General features: G+C 38.0%; 2 protein-coding genes across 5 annotated transcripts in view; both read right to left on the minus strand.

Annotated features, from left to right (window-relative positions):
- The window catches only part of LOC132152213 (E3 ubiquitin/ISG15 ligase TRIM25-like), a 51,508-nt gene that overhangs the window by 19,443 nt on the left and 10,656 nt on the right, over positions 1-21,409 (minus strand). The window contains exons 4-5 of one of the 3 annotated variants that reach the window (XM_059561017.1): positions 21,068-21,235; positions 20,835-20,973 (exon numbers count right to left, since the gene is read on the minus strand). The exons of the other annotated variants lie outside the window; for them this stretch is intronic. Coding sequence (XP_059417000.1) covers positions 20,835-20,973; positions 21,068-21,235 — 307 coding nt within the window. The remainder of the gene's footprint in view (positions 1-20,834; positions 20,974-21,067; positions 21,236-21,409) is intronic. 3 annotated transcript variants of the gene reach the window in all.
- Positions 11,134-21,409, minus strand: part of LOC132152212 (E3 ubiquitin-protein ligase TRIM7-like) — a 145,074-nt gene continuing 134,798 nt past the window's right edge. For both annotated transcript variants that reach the window (XM_059561009.1, XM_059561008.1), the window contains exons 8-12: positions 20,495-20,559; positions 17,914-18,303; positions 17,690-17,830; positions 11,975-12,211; positions 11,134-11,359 (exon numbers count right to left, since the gene is read on the minus strand). In XM_059561009.1, the coding sequence (XP_059416992.1) occupies positions 11,237-11,359; positions 11,975-12,211; positions 17,690-17,830; positions 17,914-18,303; positions 20,495-20,559 (956 nt within the window). In that variant the 3' untranslated portion in view covers positions 11,134-11,236. The remainder of the gene's footprint in view (positions 11,360-11,974; positions 12,212-17,689; positions 17,831-17,913; positions 18,304-20,494; positions 20,560-21,409) is intronic.

The following is a 21,409-nucleotide window of genomic DNA, read 5'->3' on the forward strand; positions in this document are numbered from 1 at the left end:
ATGTAATGAAATGAATGAAGCCGAAAACACTCTGAAGACTAAAATCGTGTTTTTGAGATAAGTGTTTTTGGATTAAGTTTGGTCAGTCACTGTATCTATACTGATCAATGTTTAAAATATTACGCTGTTAATGCGATGACTTAATAATGAGTAACTTTACAGTCATCACTGATTACTGAACATGTTCATTCTAGGTTCGATATATTAGATATTAATGAAATTAAGCCTTCTGTAAAAGGGATAGTTCACCCAACAATGAAAATTCTGTCATTTCCTCATCCTCATGTCGATCCAAACCTGTATGAGTTGCTTTCTTATGTTGAATATAGAAGAAGATATTTTGAAGATTGCTGGTAATCAAACAGTTGGTGGTTGACATTGACTTCCATGGTAGGAAAAGAAAATACTATGAAAGTCAATGGCAACCACCAACTGTTTGATTACCAGCAATCTTCAAAATATCTTCTTTAATTTTTGGGTGAAATCTATCCCTTTAAATTGTCCTAAATGGACAGACACAAGCAGCTGCACGTGTTATTGGTTAGATAATTAATGCATTAGTATATTAGTATATTTAGTTGTATACTCCAAAAGTGAAAAGATTAGCATATTTGGGTCATTCTACAGAAACGTCCACATTTGGTATGGCAAGATCTCTTAAAATTGATTTCTTTTTCTAACATTTAAACTTAGACCACATTATTAGATTACCCTTTGACTTTATGAGTACACATAAATTACAGCTTAATGATTTTTTATTTTTTGTGTGCATGTATTTACCCATAAGGAAGGTGACACCAGTGACAGTAACACCAGTGACAATTTTCATGAAAACTGCATTTTACAAAATGGCTGCTGCAAGGTATCAAACCACATGTTGTCAATCATGGTATACTCACTAAATTACTAAATTAAGTAGTTTAATCCATTTGTATTCTAGTTTTTTACAATGCCCAAACAATAAAAGAGCTCATACCAGTGACTTCAACTAAAAGCTTCATATGAAATCATGAGATAAATGAGAAGATTTCTGATAATTGAAAAGAGACAGTGGACTTACCATGGGCTTCTCTTCATAGATCTCCAGGAAATTGGAAGAAGGAAGTCGAGTGATGTCATCAGTGTGATTGTTATTTCAAAATAAGAGCTTTTTTGTTAAACGGTAACACCAGTGACACAACTCCAGGGGACCACTACTTTCATTATATATTTTATAATATTTATTTAGCATTTTGTTTTTTAATGCAATTTACATCATATATTTGATAGTTATGGACACATGGTTGTATTTTAAATGGAAGAAAACACTGTTTTTGACCTCAAAATAAAGCATTTTCCCTCTGTACATGACTGTGGGGACGAGCACTTCTGTGGTGCTTGGAATTCTAATTAATTAATAAAAATCAAATATTGCCACATTGATGGCTCAAGAAAGTGTAATTGTTCAAATAACATATTGTTTCATTTCAAAATATAAAAAAATTGTAAACCTAAAGTGTTTTTCAAGTGTAATATTTCTGTAAAGGCTAGGGACAGAAAAATGGACATTTCCGTAGAATGACCCATTTACTGCTGCTTGTTAAGGTGGGTGCTATTGATGCTGCAGCATTAGGCCCATTCCTGAAATAGGCCCAGATGAAAACAGATAAGAATTTTCCGGAAGCTGAACAGTTTTCCTTTGGTATATAAACCTCAAAATAATTCTTAGAATTAAAACTTGTAGTCCGACTTTCGGACACATATACAGCGTTACTTATTATACGTTTACTATTATTCTATATTCTTTGCACTGTGACATTACTGACGTAAATAGGGATGTTTTTACAATGAAAACATCCCTATTTACATTTACAATGAATTACAAAGAAAATACGTGTTGACGTGGTGATGGCCAGTTATAGAGATGGTAATAATACCAATGCGCCATAAAACCACTCTCTCTATTCATATAGCGCCAGAATTCAAATATACTATCTTTCGCTTTTCTGTCACTTATTTCTTTTTGGATTGTCTCAATCTATTTGTGACACTGTACGCTGCAAAACCATGCCGTTTTTTTACTACCAAGACGCAGTTTCTTAGCCTGAGTCATTCCATAATGGACACAAACAGTTCTGTCCATGAAGAACTGAAACGTAAACAAAGGAATTATGATCCATATTACAATGTTATTGCTTCATTGGACTAAACGTGCTCCATGAGATGTCGTTCAGTGGACCGTTACCTTTCTAATTAAACCGAGATTTACAGTTGTGGATGTGTTCATGACTCGTTATTACGACAAATCTGGTATGTACTGCGTTTTCATTCTTCATGTTTTGATGTGTACTGCTTACACAAATGTAACAAATACAGTCTTTATAAGCGTTCCATTGAAAAACAGCAATCTGTCACCAATGCTTGAGGCTTAGATCTTTATTATGATACATATAGTTTGTCAAGATTAAATTTGTCCCATTTAATTTTATCTATTCGTAAACATTGACAAGTGCGCGTTGAGGGGTGTTGAGGACAGGGGCGTTCCGGTGCAGGCTAAGAGGTTTTTAACTGATTATTATCAGTTAACCGACAAGATTTTAAAATTAGATATTAAGATATTTTAAATTAGAATTGTATTAAATTAGAAAGGATACATGTATGTGACCCATTAAAAATACTAACAGAAAAAATAAAGCTAGGTTATATATAGGCCTATATAAATATAACGAATAAATAGGACTACACCAGAAACATATTTTTTATTCAGGCCTAAATTATATATTAAGAAAATGAAAGAAAAACTGTGCAACGAGTAGCCGAGTTTCAGTTAATTTTTGTGCTGCACTAAATGAACCAATACAGCAGAAAGCGGCATCCTATTTTTCTTTAGGCTTATTATACAAAAGCACAGATATTTGTTTTTATTGTGAATATACACAAATAAAGGCAAACCTTTTACTGTAACAAACGGACTCGATAACAGAAGGTTAGTATTATGCAGGAGTTTATTGAAAATGGTAGTGAGCGTGGCAGTAGGAGAGATTCATGTGAGTAAATCCTTTAATGCATTGATTATGGATATTAGAGAGATAGATTGATGATAGTAATCTTCTTACAGAGAATGGGGGGGGGGGGTGACCAGGGTGGCTGAATGGTTGCAAACACCTCAGAGAAGACATAGGAGAGGAAGCCGTGGATGATGAGCTCACTGGAGGAATGCTGGAGACACAGAGGAGAGTAGAATCTCACTGGGGAAGAGGTAAGTTAAGGGGTAAGTTAAAGGAGTCAATGCAGGTAACTCTGACAGTGGATATTCCGCTGTGTAGCCATGAGATCGGACATAGTGCAGGCTGAGGTGTGTGCTTAAATGTGGTGGTGAATTGGTGAATGAATTGTGAACAGGTGATGGTGATCAATACTAAAGTGAGGGGGTGTGCTGTGATTGGCTGGGTGAAGAGCCTGACCGATTTTTTTACAGTATCCCTCTCCTGAGCGCCGAATACTCCGACAACATGGTGGTCTCCCCTTGCTCCGAGGAGCTGGACGATTCGGGTGTGATGTGTGGAATTCTACTAGGAGTGTGGGATCAAGGATGTTGCCTCTAGGGACTCAGGAGCATTCTTCAGGGCCATATCCTTTCCAGTCAACTAGGTATTACAGTCTGCCACCACGCCGCCGGGATTCCAGAATCTCCTTAACCTTGTAGTTGGACCCTTCTTCCAGAAGCAAAGGGAGAGGGGGTTCCTCTGTCTGGTCAGGCTCTGTGGAGACAGGAGGGTGAAAAGGTTTCAGTAATGAGACATGGAATGTGGGATGTATTCTGTATTGTGGAGGGAGTTGGAGTCTGTAGGTGACAGGATTGATCTGTTCCTGTATGGTGAAGGGGCAGATGAATCTGGGATTAAGTTTCCTACAGGGCAGGCACAGCCTGATGTCTCGGGTGGACACCCAGACCTTTTGCCCCGGTTGGTAGGTAATAGTAGGTGCTCGGCGAAGGTGTGCTGCCATCTTCTGCCTGCGCACTGCCTGCTGGAGGTGATGGGGAGCCTCATCGTGACTCTCTCACTCTCCCGGAACCAGTAATCGACCGCAGGGATGTTGGACGGGTCTCCTGACCAGGGGAAGAGAGGTGGCTGGTAACCGAGTACACACTGGAACGGGGTAAAGCCCATCGATGGCTGGCGGAGGGAATTCTGGGCGTACTCGGCCCAGCCCAGGAACTGGTTCCAGGAGTCCTGGTGGGCATGGCAGAAGGTCCTGAGGAAGTGACCTACTTCCTGTATTTTCCGTTCTGTTTGACCATTGGATTGTGGGTGGTATCTGGAGGACAGGCTTACGGTCACTCCTAGGAGCTTGAAAAAGGACTTCCGTACCCAGGATATGAACTGGGGTCCACGGTGGACACGATGCCTTCGAGGATCCCGAATTGAAGAAAGACCCAATTAAATAGAGCTCCACTGTTTCTAGGGCGGTGGGTAGACCCTTCAGGGGAATGAGGTGGCAGAATTTAGAGAATCATCCCGGCGGAGCAGCAGGAGGGGTTTCAGTGGCGACTGGCGGGGAGGTCCACTGAATTCGACTGGAAATGTGTTAAGTGGGTATGATGGTTTCTGGCTCATCCACATTTTCTTTGGATGCAAAGATTTGGGATAGGGCATCAGCTTTGACCTATATCATAATCATAATTTTTCCTGTGTGTTAACCATGGGCGTGTCTAGAGCATTTTCAGTGGGGGTGGGGGCATGCTGGGGTACTGCCTCCAAATGGGGTGGCCGCCAGTGACCAAAAAAAAAGAAGAAAAAAAGCTAAATTCTACAGTATATTACTTTTAATAAGTAGTTTGGCTATTACAATATACAGTAGTTTTATTCACAATATTTTCCAAATAATGAATAAATAATAAAAAAAGATTCCCCCCACTGTAATAATTCATATGGTTTGGCCAAAATAGTGTTTCATTCAATGTTTCTTTCAGAATAATTTACAAGAAAGCTGAGTAACACAGAGTTAGCACTGTAGTACATTAGCTGAAATATCTTGATATGCTGTACAGTACATCATAGATCTGCATAATTACTGTATTCATATACCACGGTATGTACATGGTACCTAAAAATACTATCATATTATGGATCATGGTAGTGTCACAAGTTTTAGCACTGTAACAGTTCAAATGAAAACACCAGAGTTGAAAAATAAAATATGGAACCATTACATTGTGCTCTGCTAATATATTAAAGAACAGTCTTTAGTTTAGAAACAATAAAAACAGTAGGGGAAAGACAGGAAGACAGTTGAAAAAGAAAGAAGGCAGACCTCAACTAAAACAGCTGGATTCTTCTGTTTCTGTGGTGACTGGCAAAAGTCAAGACATTTGGCTCTCCTCACTTCAATGTTTAAGACTCCAAGATTACTAAGTCTGTCATCAGACATGGTAGTGCGTAAATGTGTTTTATGAGCTTAAGTGCAGAGAAGCTGCGCTCACAACATGCACTGCTGACTGGTAAGGCCACAGCTATGCAGCACAAACGGAAAAGCTGATAAAACACTTTGAATGGCTCAAGGTAAACTCTAGGAGACTAGACAATTCAAGTCCAGTCTGGAATTTCCTTTCTAACACCCAACTCACTTGATGCAGTTCATGTTTTATGTCATCAGTAACACATTCATAAATCCTAGCAAAGCTAAAAATGGTCTCTTCATCCAGAGAGTTTCTGCTTTAGGGTTCAGTGCTTGTATACCTTGCATTATACTGCAGTTTGACTTACTGAAACGCCTCTGCATCTCCCCACTCAGACAGTCCAGAATGGGGAAGAATATACCACTTCTGAACAGTTACATGTCTCCTTCCTTATACCTCTGCTGTCCAACAGTGGCTTCAACAATTGACCCGCTCAATCTAGAACTTATTTTTTGTGGTCTTTTCACCACAGTTTCTATTGCAACATTGCACTGCTTTCCAGTATCTACACTGTCTTTCCAGATTTCATCAAAAGATGAATCACTTCTTAGGTCTTGTAGGGTGTCTTGAAATGCTTCAACTAAATCCACGGCCTTCGTTAAATCAAGAAACGTTGACTGAAGCATGTCTGCAAGGAATTTTGCCTCTCCAAGGAACTTTTCAAAAGATGACAAGTGTTCAGATAACGGTAAGATCCAGCTGGGCAAGTAAACCCCGTGCCTCCACAAAGCTTTCTCCTCTGTTCTCCACATCAATATCATGTAGCACATGCAATACAGCAGGCACTCTGTCCTTAATGTTTCTGCAAGCCTGGTACCGACATGCCCACCTGGTGTCACTGAGCCTTTGTAGCTCTCTTGGGGCACCTTGATACTTTCCCTTTTGCACAGAGAGTCATTTCTGGTGCACATACTGTAGGAGCCTGACATGTACACATACAATTTCTGTAGCAAAGAAAGAAAGAAGTTTTCAGACTCAGGCACTGATTTTTTTGAGTCAACAAGAACAAGGTTAAGACAATGTGCATTGCAGTGCACATAAAAAGCGTGATTTGTTTTAGCTTTAATCCTTGCTGCAACTCCAGTGTCTCCCTGACATGACTGAGGCCCCATCGTAACCCTGCCCCACTAGATTTGACCTGTACTCAAGTCCAAACATCTCCATGCATTGCATTATTTTTTGAGTGAGTCCCTCTGCATCAAGCTCAGTAGCTTGCTTGATATCAAGGAAGCTTTCATGGACTGCACCATTATAATAGTACCTAAGTACTAATGACAGTTGCTCATTCTTTTTTAAATCCCTTGTTTCATCTACAGTTATAGAAAAATATTTGTTTTCCATGACTTCACTGATGAAGCTTTGCCGTACCATATCTGACAGACATTTAAGAATTTCATTTTATATAGTGTTACTTGTGTATTTTGCATTCCCCACAGCTTTTAATTTCTTGTCAATTAGTGGACTATGTTTAGCAATCAAATCCATAATGCCTAAAAAGTTTCCTTTTTTTGTAGATGCATCGGTCTCAAGGTGTCCCCTTTGTGAAATGTTTTGTGTTGCAGTAAACAAAAGTACCTCAGCAACTGTTTTAATGCAGGTACTACTCCTTGGTGTTTCTTATTAAGGGCATTTAACATTGAAGTGTCTGTCAAGATTCTTTTTTTGTGTTCATTCCATGCTATCATGGCATTAACATGATTTTCAGATTTTTCATGTCCCCTGAAACCTTCATCTTTATACATTGCCTTCTTCCAGTTAGAATAGCCCAGGGATGATGTGAATGAAGTCTCTTGAATACCAGGGAGAGAAATGTGTCGACACGGACATGTCTGGTTCCACTGACGCATGCGCACAGTTGAGGTTTTGTGACAGCGGAGACAATTTGGTGACAGCGAGTTGTGGTGTGTGCAAGATCAGATGGAATCCACATAGAAGAGGTTGATAACAACGCAAAGGCACTGAATACCAGTTAAAGCATTTTATATCGACCACAAATACAGTATGTTCCCTTACATTCTAAGTAAAAGACACCGGCATTCTGGATAGAGACGTAAATGAAGTTGGTGTCGTGAACCCTTGCGCATGCATAGTAATAGTATAACCTGTGGGGGAAAAAGTGTTTTAAACCTTATTTTGGGGCAAAGTCATCAATCATTTTCAGCTATTTTTATCATATTTTACTGCTGTTTCTAAACATGCAGTTTTTATGTCCGGGTGGCCAGTGAAAGTGCAGTTCTGACTCTATGCCCATTCATTTAGATAGGAGCCTGGTCTTGTTAGTTTGAAATAGCTGCCCGGAGGCATTGCCAAGATGGTGGCCGAGTGGCACGACTTGCCTAAAAGGACTTTGATAGCGCCCAGCATATTTTACTTCTATTGTGTTTTATTAAATGTTGACTGAACATTCGATTGAAATCAACCACGACCAACGCGAGCAGAGCCTGACGGGGTAAAAACATTGATCTGAGAAAACCATACAAACATATTAAACCATACATAAAGGTTACCTACCAGCTCTTTGTTTGGTGTCTTGACTTCCAAAACTTGATAAAGTTAAAGTCCAAGTCCGCGTCGACCGCTGTTTCTCTGATGCTCGCTGCACTTCTTTGAATCGCAAAGACATCTTATGGGGGGGGCACCTGGGGTGGCCAATCGTGGCCACCACGTAGACCCGCCTCTGGTGTTAACATCAGTAATTATGGCTGTCGAATGTCTGACTTAGCTCAATGTTTTTTGCCCCGCCCCCAAACATATGATTCGACTATTAGTCGAATATCAGCAAGATTCGAAAATTCCGATTCGACTAGGAAAATCCTTAGTCGGGGACACCTTTACTATGGACCCTTTCCCCACAATGCAACTACCACTTCAAAAAAGCAGAACATGCCTCTGGTTCAATAGCAACCAAAGGCATACTATCTGATAACACTAGTTTTATGGCTCCCAGGAATGTGACAAAGCAACTCTTAACTCAAGTCTCTCAAAAATAGACACATACTGTAATGCACATAAAAAGGGACTCTTCTCTAATTAATTCATAGAAAAACCTTTCTTTGAATGAACACCAGTATACTTCAGGGCATAGTGTATGCGGTTATTTTCTTGTATATTTTCTTTTGTGTATTTATGCATGCTTATGATAGACCACTAGTTAAATTGACTCTTTAACTGATGTGAAAAATGTAAATGCATGTGTTGTAATTAAGAAATTAAGAAAAGCATTTCTATAAAAGCATAAAACTGATGTTCAGGATACTACTCTCTGACACTTAAACACTATTGATTTGATTATTTACACAATGACAACAAAATGAACAGGACATTCATCAAGAGCTAAGGTCAACTTGAAGTTATTACTGTAATTCCTCAAATAAAAGCCGGGGCCTTTATTTACCTGAACTGCAGAAGGTAACAGGCTTTTATTTGAAGAAGGCTTTTATTAGAGGCAGGCCTTTATTTCTAATTCCATCTGTTTAATAAGTAATTGTTTTAAATAACCCATTTTAAATTAAAAGCGATAGCGTTCCAGTGGACAGAGATCATAACATTAGCACAGAATCAGTTCAGAATCAATCACCAAAAGAACCAGTTTGGTTCAGACGCGCTCCGTGTCAGTCTGCTTCACGCTGAATCACACATGTGCAGTATCATCAGCTCCTCGGTTCTCGAATCGGACGCGTCCGACAGAAACGATTCTCGGTTCAGTGTACTGGTGATCCGAAAACCGATGCAACCGGTTCTTGACTGGAGAACGAGAAACGCTCCGGCAGTGGGTGTGTACGTTCGTTATCTGGCTCTGCTGCACAAATTTCCCCCCGGGCTTTATTTAAGACCGGCCTTTATTTGTCCGTGTTGACCACACCCCCGGCCACTATAAGAGGCCCGGCGTTTATTTGACTACCGGTTTTTATTTGAGGAATTACGGTATTTATTATTAATCAACATATTTTGAATCAAACTGATTTTGTGTCATTTGATCCAACATTTCAGAAATTTCAAACCATTGATAATACTTAATGATGATGTTTTTGCTGCTGTTATCCCCACATAATGATGTCATTTCCTGTTGGGTGATGTCATCAAGTGACTGGCCTTTTTTTTTTTTTTTTTTGCAGGTTAAAGGAAAATTTCACCCAAAATTTTAAATTTGTTGAAAATGTGCTCACCCCCAGTTCACCTGAGAGTAGGATGAGTTTGTTTCTTCATCAGATTCTAAAAAAATTAGCATTGCAATGGATTGTGTTTCAGCAACGGATTCTCTGCATTGAATGGGTGCTGTCAGAATGAGATTAGAAACATCACAATAATCCACAGCACTCCAGTCCATTTGGTAATGTTTTGTGAAGTGAAAAGCTATTTTTATTAAGATGTTTTTAACTTCAAACAGATGCTTCTGGCTAAAATTTGAGTCCATAATTAATAATAATGCTTCTTCTTTAACAAAGTGGAATGTGAAGGAGAGTTAAAGGCCTATTAAGGATGATCTGATTTTTACTAGCCTTTAGTACCTGAATAATGAACATCCACTTCAACCAAAGTAGTGAAATGATTTAAAATTCACTGCTGTTTACTTCACTGTAAGCAAACAATGTAATTTCCTTATTTAAATTGTGGGTTTAATATTTTATCCATTATATGGTGACCAAATGATCAATATTGCCTACAGGTGTGAGAGAAACAGAGGGAACTGTGGGCCAGTGCATGTCATCAGCCATCTATGTACGCTACGGTTTGGTGCCTTTGATGGTTTCTTCTCACAGAAAGCTGCTGGCTGTCCGAGCTCATGTTCAGTAATATTCAGCTCTGTCACTGGTTCATTGTTTGCTGTGCAGCTGATGCTGATGTGAAGATGTTAAAGCTGAACGCAGTGCTCTGCTGCCTCTGGTGGCGCTGATGTGTCTTAACATGCTGAACATGTTTAATAATTGCCGAGTTCTTAATATAGTTAATATAATAAATTAAATGAGGCAAATACATTCTGAAGACAAAATTCAGTAGTAATCACTGATCAGTACAATGGTGTTTTTAGAGTAAGTCTGATCTGTCACTGGTATGTTTTTCAGTATTTCAACTGTTGAATCAATCTAATCATTTATTTATTTAACATTATTTATGGGATCAATATATAGGATATTAATGAAATTAACCCCTCTATGTTAAATTTTCCCAAATGAACAGACACAATCAGTTAAGAGTGCTACTGGTTAGATAATAAAGGCATTAGTATAATAGCATCTCATCATAGTATTTTTAGGTACCATGTATATACCGTGGTATATGAATACAGTAATCATGCAGATCTATGATGTACTGTACAGTATATCAAGATATTTCAGATGATGTACTACAGTAATATCACAAATCATTCTGTAGAGGAGCCACTACCTTGATACAACAGTTTATTAAGGTTATCACAATTTTGTTTTATAATCATATTTCACAGGCAATTTTACTTTGTCAGGTGGAGATGGAAGGGAAAGAAGGTATGAATATTTATGAAGAGTTGAACATAAATCATTCATTGAACAAACATTATATATTTACATAACAAATATCTTATTATAGCATATACATTTCAAAAATGGTAAAACAATTAAAAATAGTAGTCCTTGTTTTATATTATTATATAATCAAATAATTATTTAATCGTGTATTTCATATTATGAGTGCAAATTCATTTATTATAATTGACTTGAATATTATAATTAAACTTGATGATTAGTGGGCTTGAGTTGAGTTGTGAATTTATGAACTTTTCACAATAATGGCAGGAATAAGAAATAAGGAAGTAAATAATCACACACTCAGGTTTGCCTGTTGTAAATCAACAATGCCCTGCAGCATGAAGCGAATTCTGGAAGAGGTTTTATGATCCCTAATCATTTTCTTCATCTGGTTTAAATATTGATCCATTCGGGGCTGAAAAGAAAAAAATATACAGTGACATGACCCATACTCAGAATTTGGCCACAACTACTTCTACATATCCCCCACGACATATCCCTTATATATGCATGCATCTTAAATTATATATTATTGATATAAATATTTTAAATAATACATTTAAATAATCTTTAAAACATTAGTTTAACTATAAATACAACTAACAAAGACTGCTCCTTGAAAGAGAGTTGTGGCCTAATGTTTAGAGAGTCAGACTTGTAACCCAAAGCTAATGGGTTTGAGTCTCATGTCAGGCAGGAATTGTCGTTGTGGAGAGAGAATGACAAGCAACTTCTTTCACTCTCAATACCTTGACTGAGGTGAGACTCTTGAGCAAGTGTGTGTGCACTTGGATGGGTTAAATGCAGAGCACAAATACAGAGAATGGGTCACCGTAAAATTCATTCACTTTCTCAATTGTTATTTTATTGCCTCACTCCCTCATTTTTATTTTTGTATCTTTAACATCATTATATATTTTTTGTTGTACGTGTCTGTTGTTTTTATTACTTTTTTTTTTTTTTTTTTAATTTACACTATATACAATTTACATTTATTTATTTTTTAAGTTATGTAATGAGCGTGTGTCACCTTTGACTTCTCGTAGTACAGATGATTCCAGATGGTGGAGAGCAGGCAGCAGAGACACTCCAGACTCTCTTCATCACGTTTCTTCAGCAGTTTGACGATGCAATCGTGTATGATAGGCTCCGTCAGCATCTTCAACTTGAACAGCTCGCCAGTGAACTTGATGTTGCCTAGCGAACGTTGGTGGGCTTTTTCTTTCGCCTCCTCAAGGTCCTCCTTCAACCTCTGTTTCTCCTCTTCCTGAAGGGGCAGAAAGAGGAAGTGAAGTCATAAATGCTTTTGTACTATGTAAATATAAAAGTACACACACACACACACACACGTATGTATATATATATATATATATATATATATATATATATATATATATACACACACACACACACACACACACACACACACACACACACACACACACACAGGTGCATCTCAATAAACTATGAATGTCTTGGAAAAGTTCATTTTTTTCAGTAATTCAACTCAAATTGTGAAACTCTTGTAATGAACAAATTCAATGTACACAAACTGAAGTAGTTTAAGTCTTTGTTTTTATTGTGATTATTTACACTGCTGAGGTGGTCTGGAAGCCCAGGTTTCTTTGACAGTGGCCTTCAGCTCATCTGCATTGTTTGGTCTCTTGTTTCTCATCTTTCTCTTGACAATAGCCCATAGATTCTCTCTGGGGTTCAGGTCTGGTGAGTTTGCTGGCCAGTCAAGCACACCAACACCATGGTCATTTTTGCAAACTTTTTGTGCTTTTGGCAGTGTGGGAAGGTGCCAAATCCTGCTGGAAAATTAAATCAGCATCTTCAAAAAGCTGGTCAGCAGAAGAATGAATTAAGGGCTTTAAAATGTATTGGTAAACGAGTGCAGTGACTTTGGTTTTCAAAAAACACAATGGACCAACACCAGCAGATGACATTGCACCCCAAATCATCACAGACTGTGGAAACTTAACACTGGACTTCAAGCAACTTGAACTATGAGCTTCTCCACCCTTCCTCCAGACTCTAGGACCTTGGTTTCCAAATGAAATACAAAACCTGCTCTCATCTGAAAATAAGACTTTGGACCACTGGGCAACAGTCCAGTTCTTCTTCTCCTTAGCCCAGGTAAGATGCCTCTGATGTTGTCTGTGGTTCAGGAGTGGCTTGACAAGAGGAATACGACAACTGTAGCCAAATCCCTTAAAAAGTCTGTGTGTGGTGGCTCTTGATGTCTTGACCCCAGTGAAAGTAACATACAGTCAAGTGTGGTGACCCATACTCGGAATTGGTGCTCTGCATACCCAAGTGAACACACACACACCGTGAACACACAGCAGTGGGCAGCCATTTATGCTGCGGCACCCCCGGGGAGCAGTTGGGGGTTCGGTGCCTTGCTCAAGGGCACCTCAGTCGTGGTATTGCCAGCCCAAGATTCAAACCCACAACCCTAGGATTAGGAGTCAAGCTCTCTAACCACTAGGCCACGACGTCCCCAACTTCCCCAGCCTCAGTGCATTCCTTGTGAAGATCACTCAAATACTTGAATCGATTTTGCTTGACAATCCTCATAAGGCTGCAGTTCTCTTGGTTGGTTGTGCTTCTTTTTCTTCTACACATTTTCCTTCCACTCAACTCTCTTTAACATGCTTGGATACAGCACTCTGTGAACAGCTAGCTTCTTAGGCAATCAATGTTTGGGGCTTACCCACCTTGTGAAGGGTGCCTGCGTTTTGAACTGATTCGCTGATTGGCATGCCACCATATTCGAATTTGTAGTGAATTGGTGGATTTTTGTTAAATGTGAGCCAAAATCATCACAATTAAAAGAACCAAAGACTTAAAGGGTTAGTTCATCGAAAAATGAAAATTATGTCATTAATGACTCACCCTCATGTCGTTCCAAACCCGTGAGACCGCTGTTCATCTTCGGAACACAGTTTAAGATATTTTAGATTTAGTCCGAGAGCTCTCAGTCCCTCCATTGAAAATGTGTGTACGGTATACTGTCCATGTTCAGAAAGGTAATAAAAACTTCATCAAAGTAGTCCATGTGACATCAGACATCAGACTTTTAGAATTATTTGAAGCATCGAAAATACATTTTGGTCCAAAAATAGCAAAAACTACAACTTTATTCACCATTGTCTTCTCTTCCGGGTCTGTTGTGAGCGAGTTCAAAACACTGCAGTTTGTGATATCCGGTTTGTGAACTAATCACTCAATGTAACCGGATCTTCTTGAACCAGTTCACCAAATCGAACTGAATCGTTTGAAACTGTTTGCGTCTCCAATAACCATTTATCCACAAATGACTTAAGCTGTAAACTTTTTTAATGTGGCTGACCCTCCCTTTGAGTTCAAACAAGGGAAGTCATGGCCTAATGGTTAGAGAGTCGGACTCCCAATCGAAAGGTTGTGAGTTCGAGTCCCGGGCCGGCAGGAATTGTGGGTGGGGGGAGTGCATGTACAGTTCTCTCTCCACCTTCAATACCACGACTTAGGTGCCCTTGAGCAAGGCATTGAACCCCCAACTGCTCCCCGGGCGCCACAGTGTAAATGGCTGCCCACTGCTCCGGGTGTGTGCTCACAGTGTGTGTGTGTGTTCACTGCTCTGTGTGTGTGCATTTAGGATGGGTTAAATGCAGAGCACAAATTCTGAGTATGGGTCACCATACTTGGCTGAATGTCACGTCACTTTCAAACCAATATCCTGGAGTAATTCATTAACTCAAACAGTACACTGACTGAACTGCTGTGAAGAGAGGACTGAAGATGAACACAGAGCTGAGCCAGATAACGAACAAACGATTGACTGGAGGTCTCACGGGTTTGGAATGACATGAGGGTGAGTCATTAAATACATAATTTTCATTTTTGAGTGAACTATCCCTTTTTCAACTAATTCAGTCTGTGTGCACTGAATTTATTTAATACACAAGTTTCACAATTTGAGTAGAATTACTGAAATAAATGAACTTTTCCATGACATTCTAATTTATTGAGATGCACCTGTATACATATTGGCATACTGTCTTCTTTATATAAATCATAATTGCAAATCATAATACGCTTAAAACAGCAGTCAAATGTGACAGTAGGGCTGTCACGATTATAAAAATAGTCATGGTTATTGCGATTAATTGTCTGTTTTAGGGCTTTGGTGATTATGACAAATTTGCTGATTATCACAATATATTGTCTGTTTTTTATGGCTTTTATTATATACTTGTGATTCATTTAATGGATCAGTAAATAATTATGATGCTATCTTTTAATGTTTTTTGAGTTATTATTTTGCAGTGTAAGATACAAAGAGTATTCATAATTCTAAGAATCAGCCAATACCGGTCCAACTCAAGCTTTTTTTTTTTTACACCACTATAGAATATCAATACTGTATTTTTGGAACTAATAGTCACTCATTTTTTAAACACTTTGTTAAACACAATCCACTAAATACTCACTTCGTCATTACAGAGAAAAACTACATTTGAAAAAAATATATATTAGCTATGAAATTAAACTAGCTGACTATAAATTATCAGCAAAAACAATATCTTTAAAAAAATCTCTGGTGCACATTATACAATTTAAACATGTTTATTCTGTTAACTATTTGTACTCTTACAAAATACATTCATGAACATAAGACAGAAATCATTAGAAAAAGAAAGGTTTCTAATAATCTTTCTGTGTGCAAAACTTTGATAATGTGAAATGCTTCAAACAGGGCGGCACAAAGCTCTAATGAAACACATCCAGGGTGCAGAAAGGTGCACTTGAAACAAGATGGAGTCACAGCGCTTATGCACATCCAGGGTGCAGAATGATTTGCTCGAAGCAGCATGGAGTTGCAGCGCTTATACACATCCATCCAGGGTGCAGGACGTTGCACTTGAAGCAACATGGAGTCACAGCGCTTATGCACATCCGGGGTGCAGGACGTTGCACTTGAAGCAACATGGAGGCACAGCGCTTATGCACATTCAGGGTGCAGGATGGTGCACTTGAAGCAACATGGAGGCACAGCGCTTATGCACATTCGGGGTGCAGGACATTGCACTTGAAGCAACATGGAGTCGCATCGCTTATGCACATCCAGACTGCAAATTATGCGCTTGAAGCAACATGGAGTCGCACCATTATGCACATTCAAGGTGCAGGATGGTGCACTTGAAGCAACATAGAGTCGCAGTGCTTATGCACATCCAGGGTGCAAAACGATGGGCTTGAAGCAATTTGTTGAATGTCTGCATTTGTGATCTGAGAAACAACAAACAAACCTTCTCTACTGCTCAAAACTCGTGTTTGAATCATCAGTGGCAAATCCTTTACATATCAAAATGTACTTACAGACTGTGAGTCAGAAGCACCAGACTGTCCTTGCAAAGCTGGAACTGTTTCACTTTATAGAAACAAGCACCGGCATTGTAGTCTACTCTCACAGGAAACAGTCCTCGTCCTCCGTAAAATGCGCTGCACACATCTAAATATTTGGGTTGAACTGTTCTGGAACAGTGTTAAAATAGACCTTAACCACTGATTTCTAGTCCTTTGATAAAGAATATCTCTTTGGATTTGAGACTTTATGCTACATCTACATTAATCCGTATAGATTTGAAAACCGCTTTCTGGTTTTAAAACGCTCTCGTTTTCAAGCATTTTCCAAAAGTGCCTCATCCACACAGAAACGTCAAAAAACAGACATGAGATGGTTTCATGCATCTTTTCTGACAGGAAATTGATTTATTTTATTTATGAAAATAACTAATGATTCACACACATGTCCAGGTTGCACACACTCATGATTGTATATCTGATCTATAATGCAACTGCCTTCATGTTTTGCTGCAAATAGCAATCGAGAGTAAATCTCTGCAGGACTCTGATATAAGAAGTGTACAAAGTAACACCTCTATAGCAATAGTGTGAAAGTGCATAGCACATAACGTGCACAATACCAGTATAAACACGGATATCTATTGGTATATTATGCGTCACATGACTAAATTTGCGTCGTTTTCAAAAGCCTCCGTTTTTACAGTCCACACTACGACACGAAGATGGCATTTTCAAATGTATACGCTTTGGAGAGCGTTTTCCAAAAGCTACATTTTCGTTGACTTAAAACGCCATCTCAGTGTGGACGGAAGGCCAAAACGGAGAGAAAAATATACTTTTTCAAACGAAAACGTATTAGTGTGGACATGGCCTTAATCTTTGCAACTTTACAGATCTTCTTTATGCACCATGAGTTTGTAACACTCCAAAAAGTAAGGAAAACTTGAAATCGCATCATAAGACCCATTTAAGATATGGAATGGCTTCAGGTATACAGTGCATGAAAAGCAAACTGGCAATTATTTAAATACATACACTAGATGTGTTAGAATGAAGGGAGTTTTATTTCATTTAACGTTTAAAAAATTAAGTATTTTCATTTTAAATAAATAAAATATTAGTATTGTAATTTTACAGTTTACTGTAAAAAATTATTAAACTCTTGAATTGTTTTATATTTTTACAATAAAAATATTAGAATATTAATGCTTCTTTAAAATAGTTGACTAAATTGTGCAGCCCAAAAAACGAGCACAGCAAATCTGGAAAAAAAAAAAAATATATATATAAAATTTAAATAACAATTTTAAAACAGAAAAATTCCAAAAAGACTGCCCTGTCACAACCCCCTACATATCAGTCCACTCAGGTGGTTGTGTGTGGTTCATACCCCTGTAGCAGCATCCAGCTCCTTCTGCTTCTCAAACGTTTCATCATCTTTGTCCTTCTCAAACTCTTTCTTATAATGATTCAGCAGCAGCTTCCTGAAATTCACCGTCACTCCAGGTTTCTCCGTGGTGGGAACTTTCAGCTGCGATGAGAGACAGACGATAAAACACAGACTAGATGCTGCAGGAGCTGCTTTTGCGATTCCAGTGTTTGGCTCACACTCACCCCCATAAGGCAGCGGCACATGTTGGCGCAGGCTTCAGAGGAGTTGGGCTCAGAGATGGCCTTCTCATAGATGAGGTCGATCACTCCTTTCAGGCGCTCCTCTGTGTTGATGATCAGTTCCTTCATCTGCTTCATCAGCGGTTGGAACATCTGCGGCGTCAGCTGATTCAACACACTCCACACACGGTTGAACAGCTCCTGCGTCTTCAAGGACTCAGATTTGCCCTCATCGGCGCAGCTGCTGCGCTTCACTGATGCAGTGGTCTTCCATTCCTTCTTCGATTTATTCAGCTCAACGTCTTCAGTGAGGGAAACACTCGTGAAAATCTTCCGTGGCTCCATCCCGCACTGAACTTGAACAGAATGACGAGGGCCGCTCAGACCGGACGGCTAGTGAGACAAAGATATGCATTATATATATTACATTTAGTCATTTAGCAGACGCTTTTATCCAAAGCGACTTACAAATGAAGACAATGTAAGCAATCAAAATCAACAAAAGAGCAATGATATATAAGTGCTATAACAAGTCTCAGTTAGCTTAACACAGTACATGTAGCAAGGGCTTTTAAATAATTTAATAAATAAAAAGAAAACAGATAGAATAGAAAAAAATAGAGCAAACTAGTGTTAGAGGTTATCATGACACCTCTCATATCATGACACTTTCATATTAACTATGATACAAAAACAGTGCTGACTTGCATTTCCATAAGTTAAAAAAAATAAAAAGACACTGTGATAGTAGCATGGTAAATTCTGGCATCATAATGCCATGGTACAACAATATGCTTCAAAGAATACTATGCATGTGCTAATATTACAGTAGCAGATGGTATTACCGTCATGCGGACCTCTAAGAATACAGTGGTAATATTAGCCGTAGTATTTGTCTTATATAGACGGTTTCAACGGCAACAACATAAACAAACGTTACTGCGCATGCACGCTTTTGTGGCCCTAACTTAACTTTCGGTAGACTTCCAAATAGAATCAATAACAACAGCCAAGTCCCTCTAGAGTAGATATTTTTTTCAAAGCAGAGCTCGTACGCTCACACGCTGCTTTATCAGGCATATAACATGCAAGTCTTCCTTCAGAAATACAGCGATATAAAAACACCTGTGCCTCGTTTTGATATTTAAACGTATAAATGTAAGGAATAATTATTATTAAACGTGCAGTACATAACGTTACTCATGTTTATTCAACGAAGCCTTTTTGAAAATCGATCAGTTTTAAAATTGTGATGAGTCTCCAAAAATAAATAAATGTATGGGAAACACATCCCACAGCACAACCACCTGACCCCAACTTCAGTCTACTCATCACCTTGACTTTAACTGCGTTTGTAGAAGGCACTGCAGCCAGACCGATGTACACAACACAGACCGGAAGTTAACTTAGGTCCAGGCGCGTGCGCCCGATGAAACCGTCTCTCTATATATATAATTCATTTTCAGCAACTCTACCATCAAAAATAAATAAATACAATTTTTCATAATGTATTATATTAAGATAATTAATAACTAATTTATTTATAGAAATTGTAAATTAATAATTAAATACGTTATTGATAATTTATTTTATTGCAATAATATTGTAAATAATCTAATGATTTTAATTTATTTATTTACTATTTTTAATGCCATGTGAGCAGCAAAGCTATCACTAGAAATATTAATTAATTTAAATAAATTATTTTTTATTAATTTAATTTATTAAATTATAAATGTTTAGTACCATCACCACCAGCAGCATTCTTATTTATTTTCTTTTTTTAAATATAATAATTTTTTTAAAGAATACATTATTATTTATTTTATTAAAAATAGCAAGTAATTCATTTAAATTAAATAATTAATTAATATTTTTTAATGCCATGGCAACAGCAAGACAATTCTTAAAAATAAATAAATTAATTTAAATTCTTTACACCATGTCAGCAGCATGGCTGGTCTTCATGTGAGAACAAAGTGAATAGCAAAAGTCTAAAATTAACTAAATTAACCATAAGAAATATAAGAAATTTAAGATCAACAATTACGTAAATAAATAGAACAATACATTCAGGTGATACTTTATAAAAAATCTCTTGTCTATTTTTTTAGGGCTGGGCAAGTTAACACGATATTATCCCATAAACACATTAAATAATTAATGCCGTCAATTATTTTAATCGCACATTAACTTAATAAAAAATAATACTAAATATTATATATATATTATATATTATTATTATTTTGACAGTCCATTGCTCACTGGCTATGAAAACACATATAGAGAAAACATGGGTCACAGGAGGGGTGGGATGTTGAGAGACAGAAGGACTAGAGAGAGCCTTATTTTCATCTCCATTCCTCAACCACACAATCTAGTATCCATTACTGGGACTCAGTATGATCTTTCCTTCCTGTTAATGGATTCTCTGGCCACTCCAAAAGTCCATTCAGTCTTTCCCTTCACCTGCACCTCAATACAGTTTCCCTGAGGAGAATTCCTCCTTTCCCAAGACATTTACACATTTATCAAATCTCTCTGGTTTGTCTGGGAGTTTTTGATAGATGTCTCCATCTCTCACTTTTTTTCTATCATTAGAAAGAATGAGATCATGATGAGCTGTATCAGGATCCAGATTCACATCCACTGAGAAAACAAGAGAAATTGAAATTCACAATACACATTTTTCTGTGACAATGTTTTCAATATTTAATCCAAATTTTTGATAGTGCAGTAATGAAGCTGTGAGTGTCTGAATGTAAACTAGTGTAGTGCAGACAGCACACTATACCTGTGTATTGCTGCATCCACTTCAGCTCTGTAGTGACTAATAGCAATAAAACATTATCAGATCTCATATTTTAAGAATTGAGTACAATCATAATTTTGTTTTTATCTGATCAATTTATGTACTGATGTACCAGTTTGTGTGAGTTTCTCATCTATAGTGTCCTTCAGTTGAGTCAGAGCTCTCCTCAGAGTCTCCAGACTGTCATGAGTCTTCATACTGATCTCAGACCAGTTCCTGGTGTTTCTAGGGCTGCACAGGGATGAGTAAACCTACAGCAGAAGAGAGGAGAAATCCTTCAGCATGGGGAGTGTTATGGTGTGATATCCTGCATTACCATTGATCAGAGAGATCATGTTGACCGACCTGTAGGAGATGGAGGTGATCTTTAGTGTGTGAGAGATGCTCCAGCTCAGTGTTTCTCATCTTTAGCTCAGAGATCTCCTGCTCCAGCTCTTCAATCAGCTCTTCCTCCTGTTTCTCTGCTGCTTTCTGCTGCTCCTCCATCATCTCTAGCAGTTCAGTATAAAATCCCTGTAATGAGTGAGGTGGATCAGACACACACGCATTTTTTATATTTAACAAATAATGGACAAAAAAATTGGGATTTGGGATTTTCCTTATGGAATTAGTGAAATAAATAAACTTTTTGATGATATTCTAATTATATGAACAGCACCTTTATATTCCTGCATTGTGTATGCATGT

This window comes from Carassius carassius, chromosome 10 (assembly GCF_963082965.1).
Source record: "Carassius carassius chromosome 10, fCarCar2.1, whole genome shotgun sequence".
NCBI classification, from domain to species: Eukaryota; Metazoa; Chordata; class Actinopteri; order Cypriniformes; family Cyprinidae; genus Carassius; species Carassius carassius.